This window comes from Lepeophtheirus salmonis, chromosome 5 (assembly GCF_016086655.4).
Source record: "Lepeophtheirus salmonis chromosome 5, UVic_Lsal_1.4, whole genome shotgun sequence".
In the NCBI taxonomy this organism is placed as follows: domain Eukaryota; kingdom Metazoa; phylum Arthropoda; class Copepoda; order Siphonostomatoida; family Caligidae; genus Lepeophtheirus; species Lepeophtheirus salmonis.
In genome coordinates, this window is record NC_052135.2 from 15,932,700 (window position 1) to 15,950,295 (window position 17,596).

Genomic DNA, 17,596 nt, shown 5'->3' on the forward strand with positions numbered 1-17,596 from the left:
CTAGGACTGTTTTCTAGTCCAGTCCTACTCGTCGGCCGTTAAAGAAATTAAAATTGATCTTTCGTGTCGTCATTGAGTTTGATATGTTTCCTTCTCTAATTATTCAATTACATAATAGAATAAATTATATATATGTCTACTACAATATAATATTGTAGTTGCATGCATGTATGTCTCCTCATAAAAACGATTGTTGTCGATTAAAAAATGTACCAAAAAAGTAACAAATCCAAAAAAATAATTACTTGACTAACAGAGGAAGGGATAACGTAAATTGAATAGGAGTAAAAAAAAGTGTAAGAAGAGGATTAACGAGATAGTCTGCGTTTGTATCTTCATTATGATTGATAAAGGAACATATTTCTTATAATTATGTTATCTATCGACAAGTTTCACTAAATTATCGAGTTATTTAAAGCATTAATTAAATCATTCGAAGTGAAATATATGATACGGATACGTCCTACTAAGGAAAAATATAATATGTTCGTATTATATTACATTATAATGAAAACAAGAGTATTTTTTGCAATGCTCTTATTGCATATCTTATTTGGCTTGATAAACCAGCCACAATTTTACTAAAAGAACTGACAGCTGTAAGGAATGGTAGCAATGACTGACAGTCATACATACCTATAAGATGGGTCCTAAGGCTGGACTGAACCGAGTAAATTACACCAACACAACACTGGATCTAAGTATTTCACATATTAATTTTTATTCCAACCGAATTAAAAAAACACAGATATAACATTAATAAGTCCCCGATCGACCTGCACAAGAAGTAAGAAAATAAATTATAGTACAGGCTTAATTTTTTTATTTAAATATCTAAGCCTGTCCTTGTACAACCGTGTATAAAAAACATTGGACTCCAGGCAAGTGTACATTTCTCACAAAATATATGTGTTAAAATGACAAACTATTCAAAAATAACTTTCAACTGAAGGCTGAATTATTAACATTCTGGAATCGTATGGTTTCTAGACTATGTTAAATTTGAATCCTTAAGAAAATGGCTCGAGTAATATAAGTCGGCACGACGCTGTGATCCCAACAAATCTATAATTAGATTGAAAGAATTTTCGAAACGTTTCGAGTACTTAAATGCTTTTGAAAGCAAACTTTTTAGGGAATGAAGATTATATGTTAATTTTAACTATTTATATAAATATAAATTCATAAGTGAAATTGTCCAACTTTAGGGGAAAACAGTGTTTAAAGAATCACATTTTCAGGGGTTTTCTTGGAGAAAAATGACAACCTGTATTCATTTTTATAATCAAAGGGAATCATTTGAACTATGATCAATTAATTTTTTCTTTATTAAAAAACATTTCTTTCTAAAAAGTGTACTTCAGTAGCAAAGTCGATTAGTTTTCAATTTTACTGAGGGAAACTTACGCTGTTATTGGTTTTTTATTCATAAAACTTTTCTATTTTTATACCACAAGGGTATTAAATCTTTTCTTAAGAAAAAAAAAATTATTAGTATGTATATAAACACCAACTAACATGTAAAACATCATATGAAATATTAATGAGGTTTGATTTAAAAGTATAATTTCAACAAAATTATTTTGGAAAGGCTTATAAATGTCAAATATCATGTTGACAATGTATATTTTCTAGTAACATTGACAACTCCCTTACAAAATGTTGAATCATGTTTATACAACATTACAAGATTGAATTATTATGTCTTGGATTTTTACACCAATGGATGTTTGAGCGGAGAGCAGCTTTGCTGGCATGAAATTGCGTTAGATTAATTGCGAGCAGTCATTAGATGAAGGAAATAAACACAAGCACGACTACGTATTTTGCAATTTTTTTTAGAAATTACCTCAACGTTGATCCTCAATTCTACTTCAATTCCAACAAGGACTTACACTTATAACTCTGCAACAAATCATCAGTTTTACTCTTTGTCTTTTATGTAATAGTGATGACTTTATACTTATATGTTATCACTGCAAATTTAATTATTATAGCTTTGGGGGGGACCTGTTCCACTTGCCAATGACAACAAAAAAAAACCCACGCAAAAAAATGTTTTGAATTTATGTAAATATAATCTTGATTTAATTATTATCGTGGTATTTGCATACATAGTTTACTTTAAGCTTGCGAGTGAGGTTGTGTATTTCACAAGTATACAACGCTCAGATTCACCAAAAGCTAGCTATTTTATCACTCACTATTTTTTATTGCTAGTAGGATCGGATTCTGAAGGATCTAAAAAAGCTCTAATAGTGAAAATGTGAAGGGATGTGAATGTTCTCTAAATCCTCGTGAGCGTTATTCAAAGATAAAAGTATATGTAGGCAACTTTAATAGACGACATATCTGCTGACAGGGATCAGCATAAAAATTATTGAGCAGCTTCTTGCTCGCTCATACGTTTTGAATTTTAAAATCGGTAGAAATAATTAATAATAACACTAATATTTTGAATGTTACAAACTTGTACCTTTTTTTCAAAGGTATGCTCATGATAATTTTGATAATTTTTACATCCCTTATAATGATAAAATGAGAATTGAGAATGAATGGTTAATACTTAAGAGACTTTAATGATAAAATAATAAAAAATCAAAAAATATGTACATCAAACAAGCTCGCTTATTCATCCACTTTCGATCAGAAAATGACTAGAAAATGGATATATTTGTATAAAACTGAAATATTTAGCTACAAAAATTCCATCCCTAACAATAATGCGAGTCAAAAGATGTTCATAGAGGAAGTTGACAACTTCATATTGGACCAACTGTTATTATTTACTCATTTCTATTATGTAAATTTTGAAAGGTTAAGAGTCATTTTTTTGATAATTTAATTAACTGTCGATTGCTAAGAAAAACATTGTTCTTACTCGCCACTATGAGCACACAGTAAGAGAAGATGATTAAGATAGCAGCGCTCCTCTGGGCCGGATTGCCCCAGAAGGTCATCGAGAAGTGGACTGGAGCCTCGAGGAAGATGATTTACATTATCTTCCAATCTCCCATGCATTTAGACATTGTAAATCGCCTCTTTCCTTAGAGCTTCTTTAAGTAAGACTAAAGCTTTGAACCAAGTAGCAAAACGTGACCATTAGCTTGAGGAAATACAATGGTGCATCGTTTCTACACTTCTTCGCAAGATGTCGCTCTTCATAAGACGTCACTTTACCATTTTTCTTACTACCAACGTAGGCTGGGATCAGTGCATTTAGGATGAAATAAAGAGTGATTTATGAACGCCTACCTCCCTCTAAAATTGCTTTGAAAGAATGAATTATTTTATTCTTTGATCTTTCCTTTTTTGAATTTCCCATTAAAGTGAAGAGGCCAGAGTTTTCAATTTTACATTTACAATTTATTTATTGTTATTATAATAATAAATGTATGATTTAAGAAACAATGATCAATCATTGTCAGAGGTGAGAAATTGGACTCGAGACTTGACCTGGACTCCATAGTCTAACATCAAATATACATATTTTTACATTAATTATATATTAAAAAATGACCCAGAATCAACATCATAATCTTTGAACTAAAATAAACAAATTAATGGGTTCACAAAACTTCGTATTTTAAAAATATTCTCTAGTTAAGTTATGTCTGTCTTCTAATGAACATCTTTTAAAAAGTAAAAAAATATTGGATGACGGAAATCTCCAAATAATTGCTAAAAAGTACCTCTAGCGAAGAAAAAAAGTTTCTGTGAGCCAGTACATTTTCAGCTATTGATTACGTGGGTCCACAATTCTCTACTTGGTTGAAAGCTTAAGGTAAGACTTGCTCAAAACATTTATTAGTTCTTCTTAAAATATATAAATAAATACATACATTTCACCATATTCATTATTTACTAACGGGATTGGGATATTTCCAGGGATTTTGCAATTTTAAAAATGTATTTTTCCCGTGAAATTATAAATTCTAACATAGTCTGCATATTGTTTGTATAGTGTACTTACAATGATATTGTCATTTATTATTGTATATTAAACATTTCTTTTTTATGTTTGGTAAATATGAAGAGACAAGTACATCCTTTTTTCTTTCTGTAAGAATAACTAAACATTTGTTAGCAGATGTATATTTGTACATACATATGTATATATATATATATTATGATGTTTGCTTTCTATTTTATAAAAAGAAAAAAAATAATACTTAGTAGTACATATATATATATGTATTAAGTACTATTTGTATAAGAGGCTTAGAAATATCTACTGGGATTCACTGAAAGTCAAATGGTTTTTATCTTTTCTTTCTTTGTCTCTTGGGAGAACTATAAAAGAGTGGTTCCTTTTTAATTGTTTATTTATTTATTAGGGATGCGTTATTTCTCTTCTACGTAGGGGGGCTAGTTCCATCATGGGTCAAGATACTTAGAGACAAGGTATATCTCTCATCATTTTTAAACACGACAAAGGATTAATAAATGGACAGTTACGGCACTCGATAGGCGATATATAGTGATTAATGAACTTTCTATTATATTTGTAAGATGGATACTAATTACATGTGATGGGAAGATAAAAAAAAATCCCAATGCCGATTCTTGTAAAAATCATCACCGACGTTGAATCATTTATATTTTAAATAATAGTTTAATAATAAAATTTTGATAGGCGTCCACAAGATTATATTTTAGGGGGGGGGGAGGATTGGTTTTTGGAATTTTTTGAAAAAATAACCAAAAATTGATATTTTTCGGAAACAAATTTGAAATATTATATTTTTTATGAAAAAAAAAATTCAAATAAGGAATATTTTCTTGTAAAAAGCAAAAATTCCTTTATTTTATTTTTTTTTCTTGGGGGGAGTTGTTTTGTAAAAATGCATAGGTATACATAATTTATATTTGTAAAAAGCTTTCAAATATTAAATTTTTGGGGAAAAATTTCTAAAAAACCATTGGTATTCACAAGAAATAAACTTTTTAACCGTAATTACCCATAATTTTTTTTTATCCGAACCAATTTTTTTAAAGCAAAAAACATGTGGCATGTTGTTTATTTCATTTAAAACTAGGAAATAGTACTCCCATTACCTTCAAAATTTGTTAAATTACCCCATTTGTGGTAATTTACCCCTATTCCCCGACCACTGCTCTAGTTAGTTACATATAGTTATACAATATGCATACATTATAAATAAATATGTAACTCAAATAATGAAGACTCCTCGTATGTCCCTACCCATATTAAGTATGATTGTTGAGTAAAATACAACATAGTAAGGAGAATAATAATTTTTCCTTCTTAAATTTGTGTTGCATAATTATGATTTATACCTTTTTGTCATTTTTCTTTATTCGGTCGGCCCTTATTTGTGTCTGCACTTAAAAATCAATGTATTTATTTTTCATTCTCTCTCTCGGTTCAAACAGTGAAAATATATTTATCTCCCTAAAATTGTAACATTTGACCGACATTCAGAGATGTTCCTTGGTTCTTCAACTTTTGAATAAAGTTGTAAATCATCAAATCATCGTCAGTCACCATCGAATATTAATTGAAGTCAAAAATAACGAAGTTATATATTATGAAAGTTGAATGGCGAGGCAAGTCAAAGTAAATAATTGATGTGTAAAGGCCGCCTTATTCTTTATTAAGAAACTTGATAAGTTATTTTGATCATTATTTGTTTTACATTATTAATAGGACAAGTATGGCCCAAGCAGTAGTCATTTAATCTATATTTATGTATTTGTACTTATTCTTTATAGGCCTTTTTATCCTTTCATCACAAAATATTATTGATAAGGTTTTTATTTCAGTTTATATCTAAATTGGCTTTTTAGGAAATTACTTACTTATATTATATTAAGTAAATTGGGGGTTAAGGATGTTTTTAGGACAGAAAAGTATGATTTTATCGAATAATGGGAGTGAATAAAGAAAATGAGTTTTAGAAAGGTTGTACTTATTAGAAGAGAAAGGTAGAAAAATATGAATTGAATACTCATTTTTATCCTTACTATTTATGCACATGCAAATATTTTGTATGTTTGTAGATATCTTAAGATGATGAGAGAAAGAAAGGAACAAATGCTAAGTTTGAGGAAATATTGATGTTGTTTTTTGATTAATGAGTTATTATTGGTTAAAATTTCTCGATATTTGCCTAATTACGAATGAAATGTATAATAAATTAAAAATTGTATTCTACTGACAAGAGAAGAGTACACCAAAGAATGGTTTTTGGTAGAAAAACTACTTTGTAATACAATCAATATTAAACCATTTAATTGATCATGTTAAAAAGGATTGAATATTGAATTTACAAAAACTTCTAAACCAGTCAATGTATTGTTATTAAAATAAAAATATATATATGCTTACAGAGAAAGTGTGTGATGTAGTTTATGTTCTTAATATTTATTTAAGTAAAAAATATGTTGCACAGCAAAGTTTTATTATGAAGGAAACAAAATGAAAGGATGAGATGAGTAAAAGTAAAACATTGGTTTGTTAGGGCCACCAAATGTAGGAGAAATGCATTTTTTTAAAGTGCAATATATTTTTGCATCCTCTCTCCTAGCTGTGATTCCCTCATTTCTTGAGAGTATGAACTTTAATCAACGTTATGAAATACTACCAGATTATAATATACGGGGTCGGGACATTAGCTATTTGTGTCTGTATTCATTAGACGGGGGAACAATTAGTGGGGGAAATTTTGTACAAATGAATTAGATACAATAATTGAATTTATGTATTAGTCCAGAATCTAAAACGGATCACCGTTTTTCTCTCAATCATTTGAATTTTTAAATATCTGTGATTATAGTAGTTTGGGACTATTATCGTTCAAAGTCATTTTTACCGTTAAAACAATCCCCAAATTAAAATTAACACTTTTAAACTTATTTGAAAGTGGGTTTTTTTTTCAAAAAGGGAGTGATTTTTTCATGTACTCAGACTGTGATTTGGACACAAAACCTTGTGAATTCGGAATTGCTGGCACTTGAAGACTAGTTCTCTTTTTAGTACAGATATTTTGTGGTAAATCTACGCTCGCCTGCTTTCCATTATTTTTTACACACAATATAATGCACAAAGTAATGTTGTGAATTGGTCAAAGACCAAATTTTTTATTGGTTCGCCTTAAGGGATTTTTTCTAGACTCATTTTGGCCGATATTTCAGTCGAAACGGGGTTTTTGAGCGTAAACTAAAATTTAATCTTTTTTCAAATCCTAGATCAATATTTTTCCCGGTCCATAACGAACTTTTTTAAAATACCGAATTGGTTTGGTCTTCTGAAGCTAGGATTTCAGACCAAAATCACAAAATTAGTACATAGATTCAATTTAGCTAAAAATATTATAGACTTTTCATTTCTTGTCCAAGGCGACTAAGGACTAATTAATGAAACATTCTTGAGGATTTTTTTATGTGTGTCGCAGTCAAAATTAAATATCTATATATTTGTATAAAAACAATTTTGAACAAATATTAAGAAAGGAAGAAAATCCCAATTTACTTTATATATATACATAGAGGTTAATATTTAAGATACACATTTCTATCAATTATAGGCTTTGTATTTAAATTTGTGGGATAAGTTAAAATACCCTAGATTTTGAAGTATATGTAGTTTAAAACCTTTATTTTATTTAAGAGACTAATATTGAAAAAAAGGTACGCCCTTTCAAGAAGAATTTGTAGATAGAAATTGACAATATTTCAGCCAATTTCTGAAAATGTAATTCACACTTAATTTTGAGAAAAATCATTCTAGCCTACTTTTGTGTTGACGGGTCGCATATATTTAGAGGTTATTTATACAATATAAAAGGTCGATTTCTCACGCTTCTAATTCTTTGAATAACAATAAAAAAACAGAAATGTATTCATCTCCTTTGAAAACATTTTTATAATTTTTAAAGATCAACTTTTCCCTCTGAATTTGTCTATTTCTTAGAATTTTCATATTTTAAATATGTGTTTATATTTAAAACGAACATTACATTTTGCTATAAATATGTTATATTTTAAAGAATTTTTTTTTTTTTTGTATTTTTTCCTCTTCCAAATATGTTGCTGACTGGCAAAAAGAGTTTGATATGGAACAAATAGACTTTAAAAATCTTAAATAACATTTAAAATATTAAATGAAGTGTTTTTTTTTTTTCTGGGTGTGTTTTGAGGTTTTATGTTTACTTTTTTTAATGAACTATATAATTTCTCAAAAATGAGGAGTTTATTGTATTTTCAAAGAAAATATCAATTTTTTTGTAATTACAATGGATTTTTTTTCCATTTAAAAAGGATACCAAAATAATAATACTGTTTTTGTGTGTTAGGAAACATGTATCTACGAACTATATTTTATACTTTTTTTCATTTATTTTGATCTTTCAAGAAAAAAATGACACTAAGTTATGTCAATTTGGAAAAAATAAAATTCCATAAAAATACTTTGTAGGCCACAAAACCAGAATTTTGGATTATCAAGATATTTTTCATGTTTTTTGGGTTTAAAGTAATCTGGAACACACCATCCTAATTAAAGGCAAAAAAAAAATATTTCTTTTTTATATTTTTATAATATGGAGTAAAGACCTTTAAATAATAAATTTTATTCTTTACACAGAAAAAAATATATATTAAAATATTTAATTAGTTAACACAAAATAGAATTTCTTTTTCATAAAAACTGTAGCCGCAAAACTATAATGTCATATAATACGCCTATCTACATATATATCCTAAAATAACACTTAAAGATAATAAGGCCTTCATCACTAATTAATAAACTGGAAACACGAATTCAGTACTGCGTTTTGTAGTTGCCTCCGAGTACATCGGTATCAATTAATCAGTCCATAGACAATGTTATACATTTTATTCATTCAGAAAAGTCTGACTTATTCATTATTTCTAATAGCCTTTGAATGTTTCTTGTTTTTCTACTTCTTTTTACATATATTCGTGTATGTCTTCAACAATGAATGGGATTGCTGGCAAAGCCATTGTTTTGTTTTTGTTTTTGTTGTTTGTTAGCAAGCCTATTGTAGTCTATTCAAAAATAAAACCTATTGAATTGATTTTTTTCTATGTGTACGTGCATATATTAATATATCAACATATTTCAATGGATACGAATAACAAAATAAGATTGTGCTTTTGTGATCAGAGTCTAAAAAGTTAATTAAAAAATTAATTTGGAAATGAGCTGAGTTAAGATTTTTGGAGACTCGATAAGATACATCGCATCAACATAAATGAAAGAAAAGGTGGTTTATTACATATATCATGTCTATACACGTTATTATGGTATAGATAATTTAATTCTGAGGACTTTGAAGATTATAATCTTCAAATTTCTACAATTTTTCCTTGCAAAGTAAAGGGTTTAGTTAGTTAAAATTATTACTGCTTGCCATACATTCAAAAAATATATAATTTTACAAATATAAGGCAACGAACACTACCACACAGCGAGATGTTTGTGCTACTACAACATATTCTAAAACCTAGCTTACATTAAAATTTTGTTCAATAATTTTTTTTATTTTTTTACATTTCATAAATTTTAAAATACAAAAGCTTTCCTTTACCTCATTCATTGTTTGATGTCTCTCATAAGAAAGGGCGGGGCATCTATTGATGAGATGGTTGGCACTTTGTAGTTCTTCCATACACACATTGCATGTTGAGCCTATTTCTTTCCAGTTTGTTAGGTGGGCTAGAAAAGGGCCATGTCCAGTGTAGCCAATGAGTACAATGAGTCTCCATTTTTCTCTTCCGAGCTTGATACACTTCGACTTCTGGTTACTAAGCATAGTATGCGTATTTTTCATACTTTGATCTTTCTTATATTGGTCACACCAATATTGATAAAAGAAGTTCATCCTTTATTATGTAGCTTGGAGGCGTCCCACTAATAAATTGGTTTTGGCTCTCAGTACCCAAATAAAGGGGTTTGTGATCTAAAATGTGTCTTCTTTTTAGGAATGAAAATATCAGAATAAACTAAATTTTGGAAGCACAAATTTACTAGATTGCCATTTTCTCTTTCCAAAACAAGAATTATTTTAAACCACAGACCTCTTTATTTTGATGGAATTAAAAAAAGCAAACTACTTAGAAATAAACTGCGTCTACATACATTGTAGATTTGGTAACTAATCTAAATAATCTTTTTTTTTTAATGTGCCCATATAACATAACACCATAACTGTATCATAATCAACTGTGATTAATTATTTGTGTTTCTGCTACAGAGAGACTAGAAATTACACTTAAAGATTTGATATATTCTTCATCACAATTAAAATATAAAATAAGATTATATCTATTTGAAAGAACCGTCCATCCCCTCTATAAATTATTATCATGACTTTATAATGCGCATTAGTTTGAGAAAAACTTCTCTGGACAATGGGGGGGGGGGCATAACCCTCAACTCATATTTTTAAGTGGAATTTAAAGTCCATGATTGACTGAAACATTTGTAACTTGACGAAGTTTAAAAAAATATATTTTCATTTTCTTGATTTTTCTACAAAGATGCTTTTATATTGACGGGATACATATTATACAGCCATATCTAGAGCTCATTCTTTTAAATAAAGTTCCTCTTGCATAGTGTTCTCTAGAAGACATTATTTTTACTCATATTGTAGTAAAGAAATACAGTTTACCTATTAAATTAGTTTAGTAAAACTTGAAAGATTTTTATGCACGAGAATAGTTTGTCAATATTCTTAATTAAGGCCTAATTAATATATTATTTTATTCATATAAAAAAGGTGAAGATTGGTTGATTTATATATATATATTTAATGACGTCATTTTGTAGGGATTCTTATATAGGATGGTTGATTTGGACGTGTCTTGAAGATTTAGGACGGGACTTCAAAATTTTGAGACGGATATTTGATATAAACATTCAAGAAGAAAATAGATTCCTGGTAGTTGTCTTACATAGAATTTTTTTTAATGGCTTTCACTTAAAGAGGCAGTAAAATGAATTAAGCACAATGTATATTGTATATATAAGCAAGCTTTCTATGAATGCAGCATATCCTTCAGCTCAATAAAACACTCATTTGCATTTGAATCAGTTATTATCATTATTTTCAATCGATGTATGTATGTACATCATCCTTTGAATAGCGAATATATGAATATATATTGTGCTTTAAAAAAAATATATGTAGATGATAATGGAAAGCTTAATCCTTTCTTTTTCGTATGGGTAATCCTGGTTTAATTCATTAGTGACTATATGTATACTCACTAAATGACTTCACATTATCATATATGCACCTATCTTAAGCTGTAAATAGGCTATTATTCTGGAATATACATATAACCATGAGGCTGTTCAACAAGAATGTCGACAAAAAAAAGGTGTGTTTTTTTTGTTGTTTTTTTCAAGCCAGGAGAGAAAAAATATCAACGGGAATCTACCAGACGTTATTATTTGTCACTAAGTTTAAATATATGTCTAGACATCTTTTTAAAAGTTTTAAAACAATTACTATTAGAACATATTGTTAGCTTTCTATACAAATTAAATATTTTTAAATTGAAATTTGGTTGAACAATACGAAAAAAATAATCGCGAGATTGCTAAAAATAAAGGGACTTCTAAGAAGACTGGAGACACCCAAAAGCTAATCTACCCTAGATGTAGACGATCTTCAAGATTTTTTTAATCCAGGTGCACATGAAGCTTGATGCCTTCAAGGGGAAAGATAAAAGCTTCTATAACATGAAGAATTATGTCAAAAAAACCTGGGTCTCCATGATTTTGGAGTATATCCAGAAATTCTACAAAAGTCTTCGACTACATTTTGCCGGGTTCATAGATGCCATTGATATTTATATAGATTGAAATGTATTTATCATCATATCAAAAATGATATTTGTCATTGTTAATAATGTTTCTTACATAATCCACAACAATAGAACGACTTACATTTGTTAAAATATAAAGCCAATTATAAAATACCCGCTATATAAAAGGCTTTCTAAAAAACTATTCTCAAAATACCCCTCATTTTTTGTTGTAATAGTTGTATAACAAATACTCGTACATGCTATTAATAAAACTGGCTTTCTTAAATAAAGTGTGAAATAAAAGGACATGTCACCAATAAGTTATTTTAGATGTTTCGCATTGCCTCTAGGTTTTTATATGAATGGTATCCTCAAATGTTTAATAATCCAAGATGTGTTCTACATATGTTTATTCAAATACATATTTCGATGTTATTCTATACATACTCTTCCGTTTTTTGGGCTTAATTTGGATGTGAAATATATAATATAAAATGGAAGAAAGAGAAAGCTCTTTCGCTTATTCTTGCCACGTAGTTGTTTTATGAGCAAAAAACAAAAGCCTTCCAAAAAAAAGTATTTATAAATGTATGTACGTACAGATTCCTTATTTTATATGTTTATATCAGCTTAAATTGGAAAAAATATATTGATTTATCTGATGAGTAAAATGTATACATACATATTTAATTCAATGATTTTGATTTATTTCTTATCTATTTATTATTATTTTTACAGCAAATCAAACATGCGGTGCTGAGCAGTGGAGGTGTCTCAATGCGAATGGTACAAAATGTATTCCTTTGTCATGGTTATGCGATGGGCATAATGACTGCGGGGATCATTCAGATGAGGAGGATATTTGCAGTAAGTGTTTTTATTGCTTATTTTAAATAGGTATTATATGTATTATGAAGATATAAAATATGTGTTATTCTCGCAAAAATAAAATAACCAATATATATTGTTGAATAAATTTGTCTTGATAAGGGATCCATCTTTTATTTCTGTCAAAAAATTGTCAAATCAAAATTCGCTAAAAAAATTGTAAAAAATAGTTCTGCACTCATTTTTCAAAAAAGTTGTGAAAAGAAAAAAACTTTTTCCGTACTTGCAAAATTAAAAAAAATATGGAGAAAAAATTACCCTGTATAACTGATTCATTTTTGCCAATAATGCAAAAATCATGTAATAAAATGTTCTGTTAATATATACTCTTATGTATTGTTAAAGTTTACAATTTCATGTCGAAAATGCATTGTTTTGTTGGATTTCTTCATGAAAATTGACGTTTAATGAGAAACAGATAGAAAAATTGAAAAATACATATATTTCAATAAATACTAGAACGAGAAGGGTATCATTTTTGATAACCATTTGGGATTCAATAAAATATGTTAAGAAACTTCTTTATTGTATATGTTTAGAAGTTCTTGAAGTTTCATAATTATTATATTAACCACAAAAAACAAAATTAAAATTAGTAATCGTTTGGTTGATGTAGTTATACTACCTAGACAGACGTGGTGATCATATTTGATATTCAATCATTTCCAATATATTTTTGTTCTACCAAGGAATCTTCTATATTTTCCTGAACTAACCATTCTGTTTCCACCTTTTATTGTCCAAGAAAAAATTATCAATTTAAGAAATAAGACACTATCTTGTGTCCACATCGTACTCCAATTGAAAAGGTGAGGATTTCGAATTGGAAGCAGATGAAGAATATGTTGAACTACTTCAATCAACTACATTCTCATGACTATTCTGAATACTTCTTGAAAACCTTTATTAGTTTTGGTAGACGCTATATATATTTGTCTACGACTAAGTGGTATATTTAACATTTCAAAAAATGCTAGAATACAATCAAGGGACGACTCAATTCCCCCTTACTGAGCTACATAAATCAACCAACTTATTAAAATAATCATTGTTTGTCGGTAAGCATAATAAAATCTAGCACCAAAAAAAATTGAAAATTGAATTGGTTCAATCCTTTTTAGACAAGAAAATATTTTGAAGAAAGTCCAAGGTCCGTCATCATTTTTAAAATGTAACACCATTACAGATAAACATTATCAACTTTTGAACTCTTATAACATAATTATTAATCACATTGTAAAATGTACAATAGTTTCGGATCGTTCCAAACTTTGGATTGATGTATGGACAACTAGAAAACAAGAAATACTACAATTAATTGCTATTTTGTATGAGAGAGGAATCTGAGTCAAAGGGGAAAATTAGGAATCAATCTCTTTCGTAATACTATGCGACAGATATAATAAATTATTGAGATTTATCTGCTTTGATATTTGTTCCACAAGATCACAAAGCCGCCAAAACAACAAGTTCAACCTTGATTTTAACGCTATGGTATCGATTAGTTGAAAATTGTAAGTGAGCGTACATGCCAGGTAAAAATATTAACATTAATGAGCAAATATTCATAACAAAAGCTAAGTATGTATTAACTCAATATATTGCTAAGAACCCTAATAAATTTGATATTGAATTTTGGTTACCAGTATTTTAGGAACGATGAATCTTTCTCGCAAAGAAATAACTCTTGGACGAAAGGCTACCAAAAAGGCCCTAAATTCAAGATTTGTTTGTAGATAGTAAAAGATTGACTTCTTCTTTTAAAAAAAAGAACTCAAGTGTCATAATTTAGAGCTGTATTCACAAAAATATGTGTAAGAGTCTTGAAGGGAAAAAAACGTTGCCAGTATCAATTGAGTATTATAATGAAACTAAGTATAGAGTTGATATTTCTAGATCAAATGGCCGTACTTTATTCAACGATAATGTCTTTTCACTCACCTTTACAAGTTTTTTATAATATTTTGGATTTTGCTCGTATAAATGTTGTTATCTTGTACAGAGAAGTGACGCGTAACACATTACTGTCAATTTTATCAACCTCTAACAGTTACAAACATGAAAAAATAAATGGGCATAGTTTTAAATATCCACCGTCATTTAAGGGGGGTCGTTGCCATTCTAGTGTTAAAGCATCCATTATTATGTGTTCAATTTATATGCGAACGAATCTCCCGGCTAATGTTTACAAATTATATAAACATTACGAGTCAAAATTCCATTGGAAATCCATTTTTTCGTTTTTTTTGCCCCTGAAAAAACTTAACTGCAATTTTCATTGATTTCTTTTGTTTCCCCATACCTTTTTTGATTTTTAATAAATTTAGACCTTATTCGTATAATTGTTTTTTGAGATGCCAGTTACTTTTTTTAATAGTATCCTTTAGTTTCAAAAACGATTTCTGTGTTTTGGGTATTGAATAATCTCCCCCAAAAAAAAAAAATGGCACCCCTGTTTTAGCCTGACCATGTTCTAAAGAGGCAAAGATGCAAAGTTTCTGCCTTATATGACCAACACCGTGGGCACCCCAAAAAGACACACATTCACAAATTCTATGATACACATAAGCATAATTTGGATCAGTGGCCCTGTAACTTTGGGAACCGCCATATGAGAAGATGTGTTAAAATATGCTCCAGATGTAAGATTATTGTCGACATGTATACTAATCCTACATAAAAATAATTTGATTCATAACTTTATTATTATTTCAAAAAAGGCATAAATAATCATTCTTTGAAATTGTATTTCTTTGGAATTGACACAAATCCTGATGTGTTTTTTGGGGGCCACCCTACCCGAACCATTTTCTTTGTAAAATGAATGTTTGATAGCTATAACTGACTCAGAACTTAATTTCTGAAATTTAATTTAATTGTATTCAGCTCATATAATTTATTAGGAGAGAAAATCGGTCCAGAGTTGAAAAAATGGATCGATGTATTGAGACCTAAAAAATGGGGAAAAATTGGTCTAGAAAAATCCCTGAAGACGGATACAAAACAATTCATCTTGCACATATGCTTATGTAATTATGCTATATAGTACATCTATGTATGTATTTTATATACGTAGGACATTAACACACTCAATCCTTTTCACACCCATTTTTATTTTTGTTTGTTTATATACGTACATGTTTATATTTAATAAAGTTTCTTAATCGAAACCCCATTTGAAGCAGACTATATCTGCATTATGATAAAAAGTAAATAAAACAAATAAAAAAGATGACTTCTTCACTTTACATTTTCAATAGCAATTCAGATTTTAAAAAAAATTGCAGGTATGTATGTACATATCTGTTTATATGAGAAGGGTTAAAAAAGGTTATGTTCTCTATAAATTATACATTAGTGTACATTCAACGACCCATGATTTTAAATTTTTGATGGATTTTCTTGAATATTTTCTAATGTTGAGACTCGGTCCAGTATCGATTTTTTTTTTGGTTCGGTCTGAAGTGATTTTTCCTAGACCGATTTTTCGGTCTGAACCGCGGTCTCAGAATGTGGACCAATTTTATTCTGTCTCACTTATTAGACCGATTTTTTATTGATCTCAATTTATAGACCGATTTCGTTTGGTCTCATGCATTATGAGAGAACTTTTTTTTTCTGGATCTACTGTCATTAGTTTTTTCAAAAGAATCTCAAAGGTACACGATACGTTCTAAACAAATACTGTTTACATATAAAAGACGGCGGGATCAAAATTAATCCGAGCTATCTCTGTATAAACTTCGTATAACGTCATTGTATTTTAAAAACATATGATGTCATGTTATAAACAATTTATAATTAAAATCGGTCTTGACCGATTTTTTTAGGAACGAACTAGACCGAATTTTTCCTTTAGACCGATCTAAACCGACTTTTTAAAAGAGACCGGTCCATACCGAGCTTTTTGTTGGGCCAAACTAATTTGGTCCAACGAAAAATATAACGGTCTCAGACTGGTCTAGGATTTCCAGACCGAAACCCAAAAGTAATATTTTCTCTAATGTGGCATTGGTGAAAAAAAAAACATGTATGCAAAAAATCAAAGAAATTGGAGGTGATTTTGGGTAAAGAGACTGTCAGGAAAGTGGCAACTGACATATTAATGGAGAAAAAAAATTGTATTGTGAACCCGGATAGGTTTAAAATATTGTAAGTGCGCAATGTTCATCTTTTGTCTTGCCTCATTTTTGCTTATTAGTATTACAGTTATTTTCTCCTTGCATACTACAAATGCCCCATTCCTTGTGGTTTTTAGTCGAGGGTATGTGAATGAATAACAAATTCGAGATAAATATGTTTCATTTCTTAAAGTATCTTTAGTCCTGGGCACTTGGTCACTACGCAAAAATCCTCAACTTTCTTATTTTCCCTTCTGCTCGATATAAGATTCAAGCTCTTGGTGTGAATGAAACAAATATAATCATATTTAATATGCCATAACACTAAACATGAGAAAAAATAAGGAAATTAAGGATATTTATTTAATTGGGGGATTTTTCTGAAATCGAAATGGGAAAAAGTATTTGGAAAATAATGTTAAATTTGCAATCACGATTCTTTATTTAATTTTTTTTTTTAAATATTAAAAAAAAAAAGAATTTCCTATGATAATTACGTATTTTTGAATATTTTATCAAAAAAAAAATTTTTTGATTTTTTATTTTCAAATAAAAAATGTATAAGAAAATTAATTAAAAATTTTTTTTTTTTTGAAAGCAACTGTGAATTTTAATAATTTTCATCAAAAATTATATTTTTTTGTAAACAGACGTGGGTTTTTGATTTTTTTTCCTAAATAGTTAATTTTTCAAAATAGCCATGGATTTTTGAAATTTTTTCCATAAAAATTTAAGTTTTTGTGAATAATTATAGATTTTTAAAAAACTTATAATATCAAATT

At 28.7% G+C, this 17,596-nt stretch overlaps 1 protein-coding gene across 12 annotated transcripts in view; it reads left to right on the forward strand.

Moving 5' to 3' along the window:
- The window catches only part of LpR1 (Lipophorin receptor 1), a 117,666-nt gene that overhangs the window by 54,855 nt on the left and 45,215 nt on the right, over positions 1-17,596 (forward strand). For 11 of the 12 annotated variants that reach the window (XR_011780025.1, XR_011780026.1, XM_040712144.2 and 8 more), the window contains exon 4: positions 12,544-12,672. Coding sequence is in view for 9 of the 12 variants with exons in the window: in XM_040712144.2 (XP_040568078.1) it covers positions 12,544-12,672 (129 nt within the window). In the remaining 3 variants the exon portion in view is untranslated. Of the gene's footprint in view, positions 1-12,543; positions 13,752-13,814; positions 13,865-13,945; positions 14,208-17,596 lie in introns of all 12 variants that reach the window. The other variant, XM_040712146.2, reaches the window with a different exon arrangement.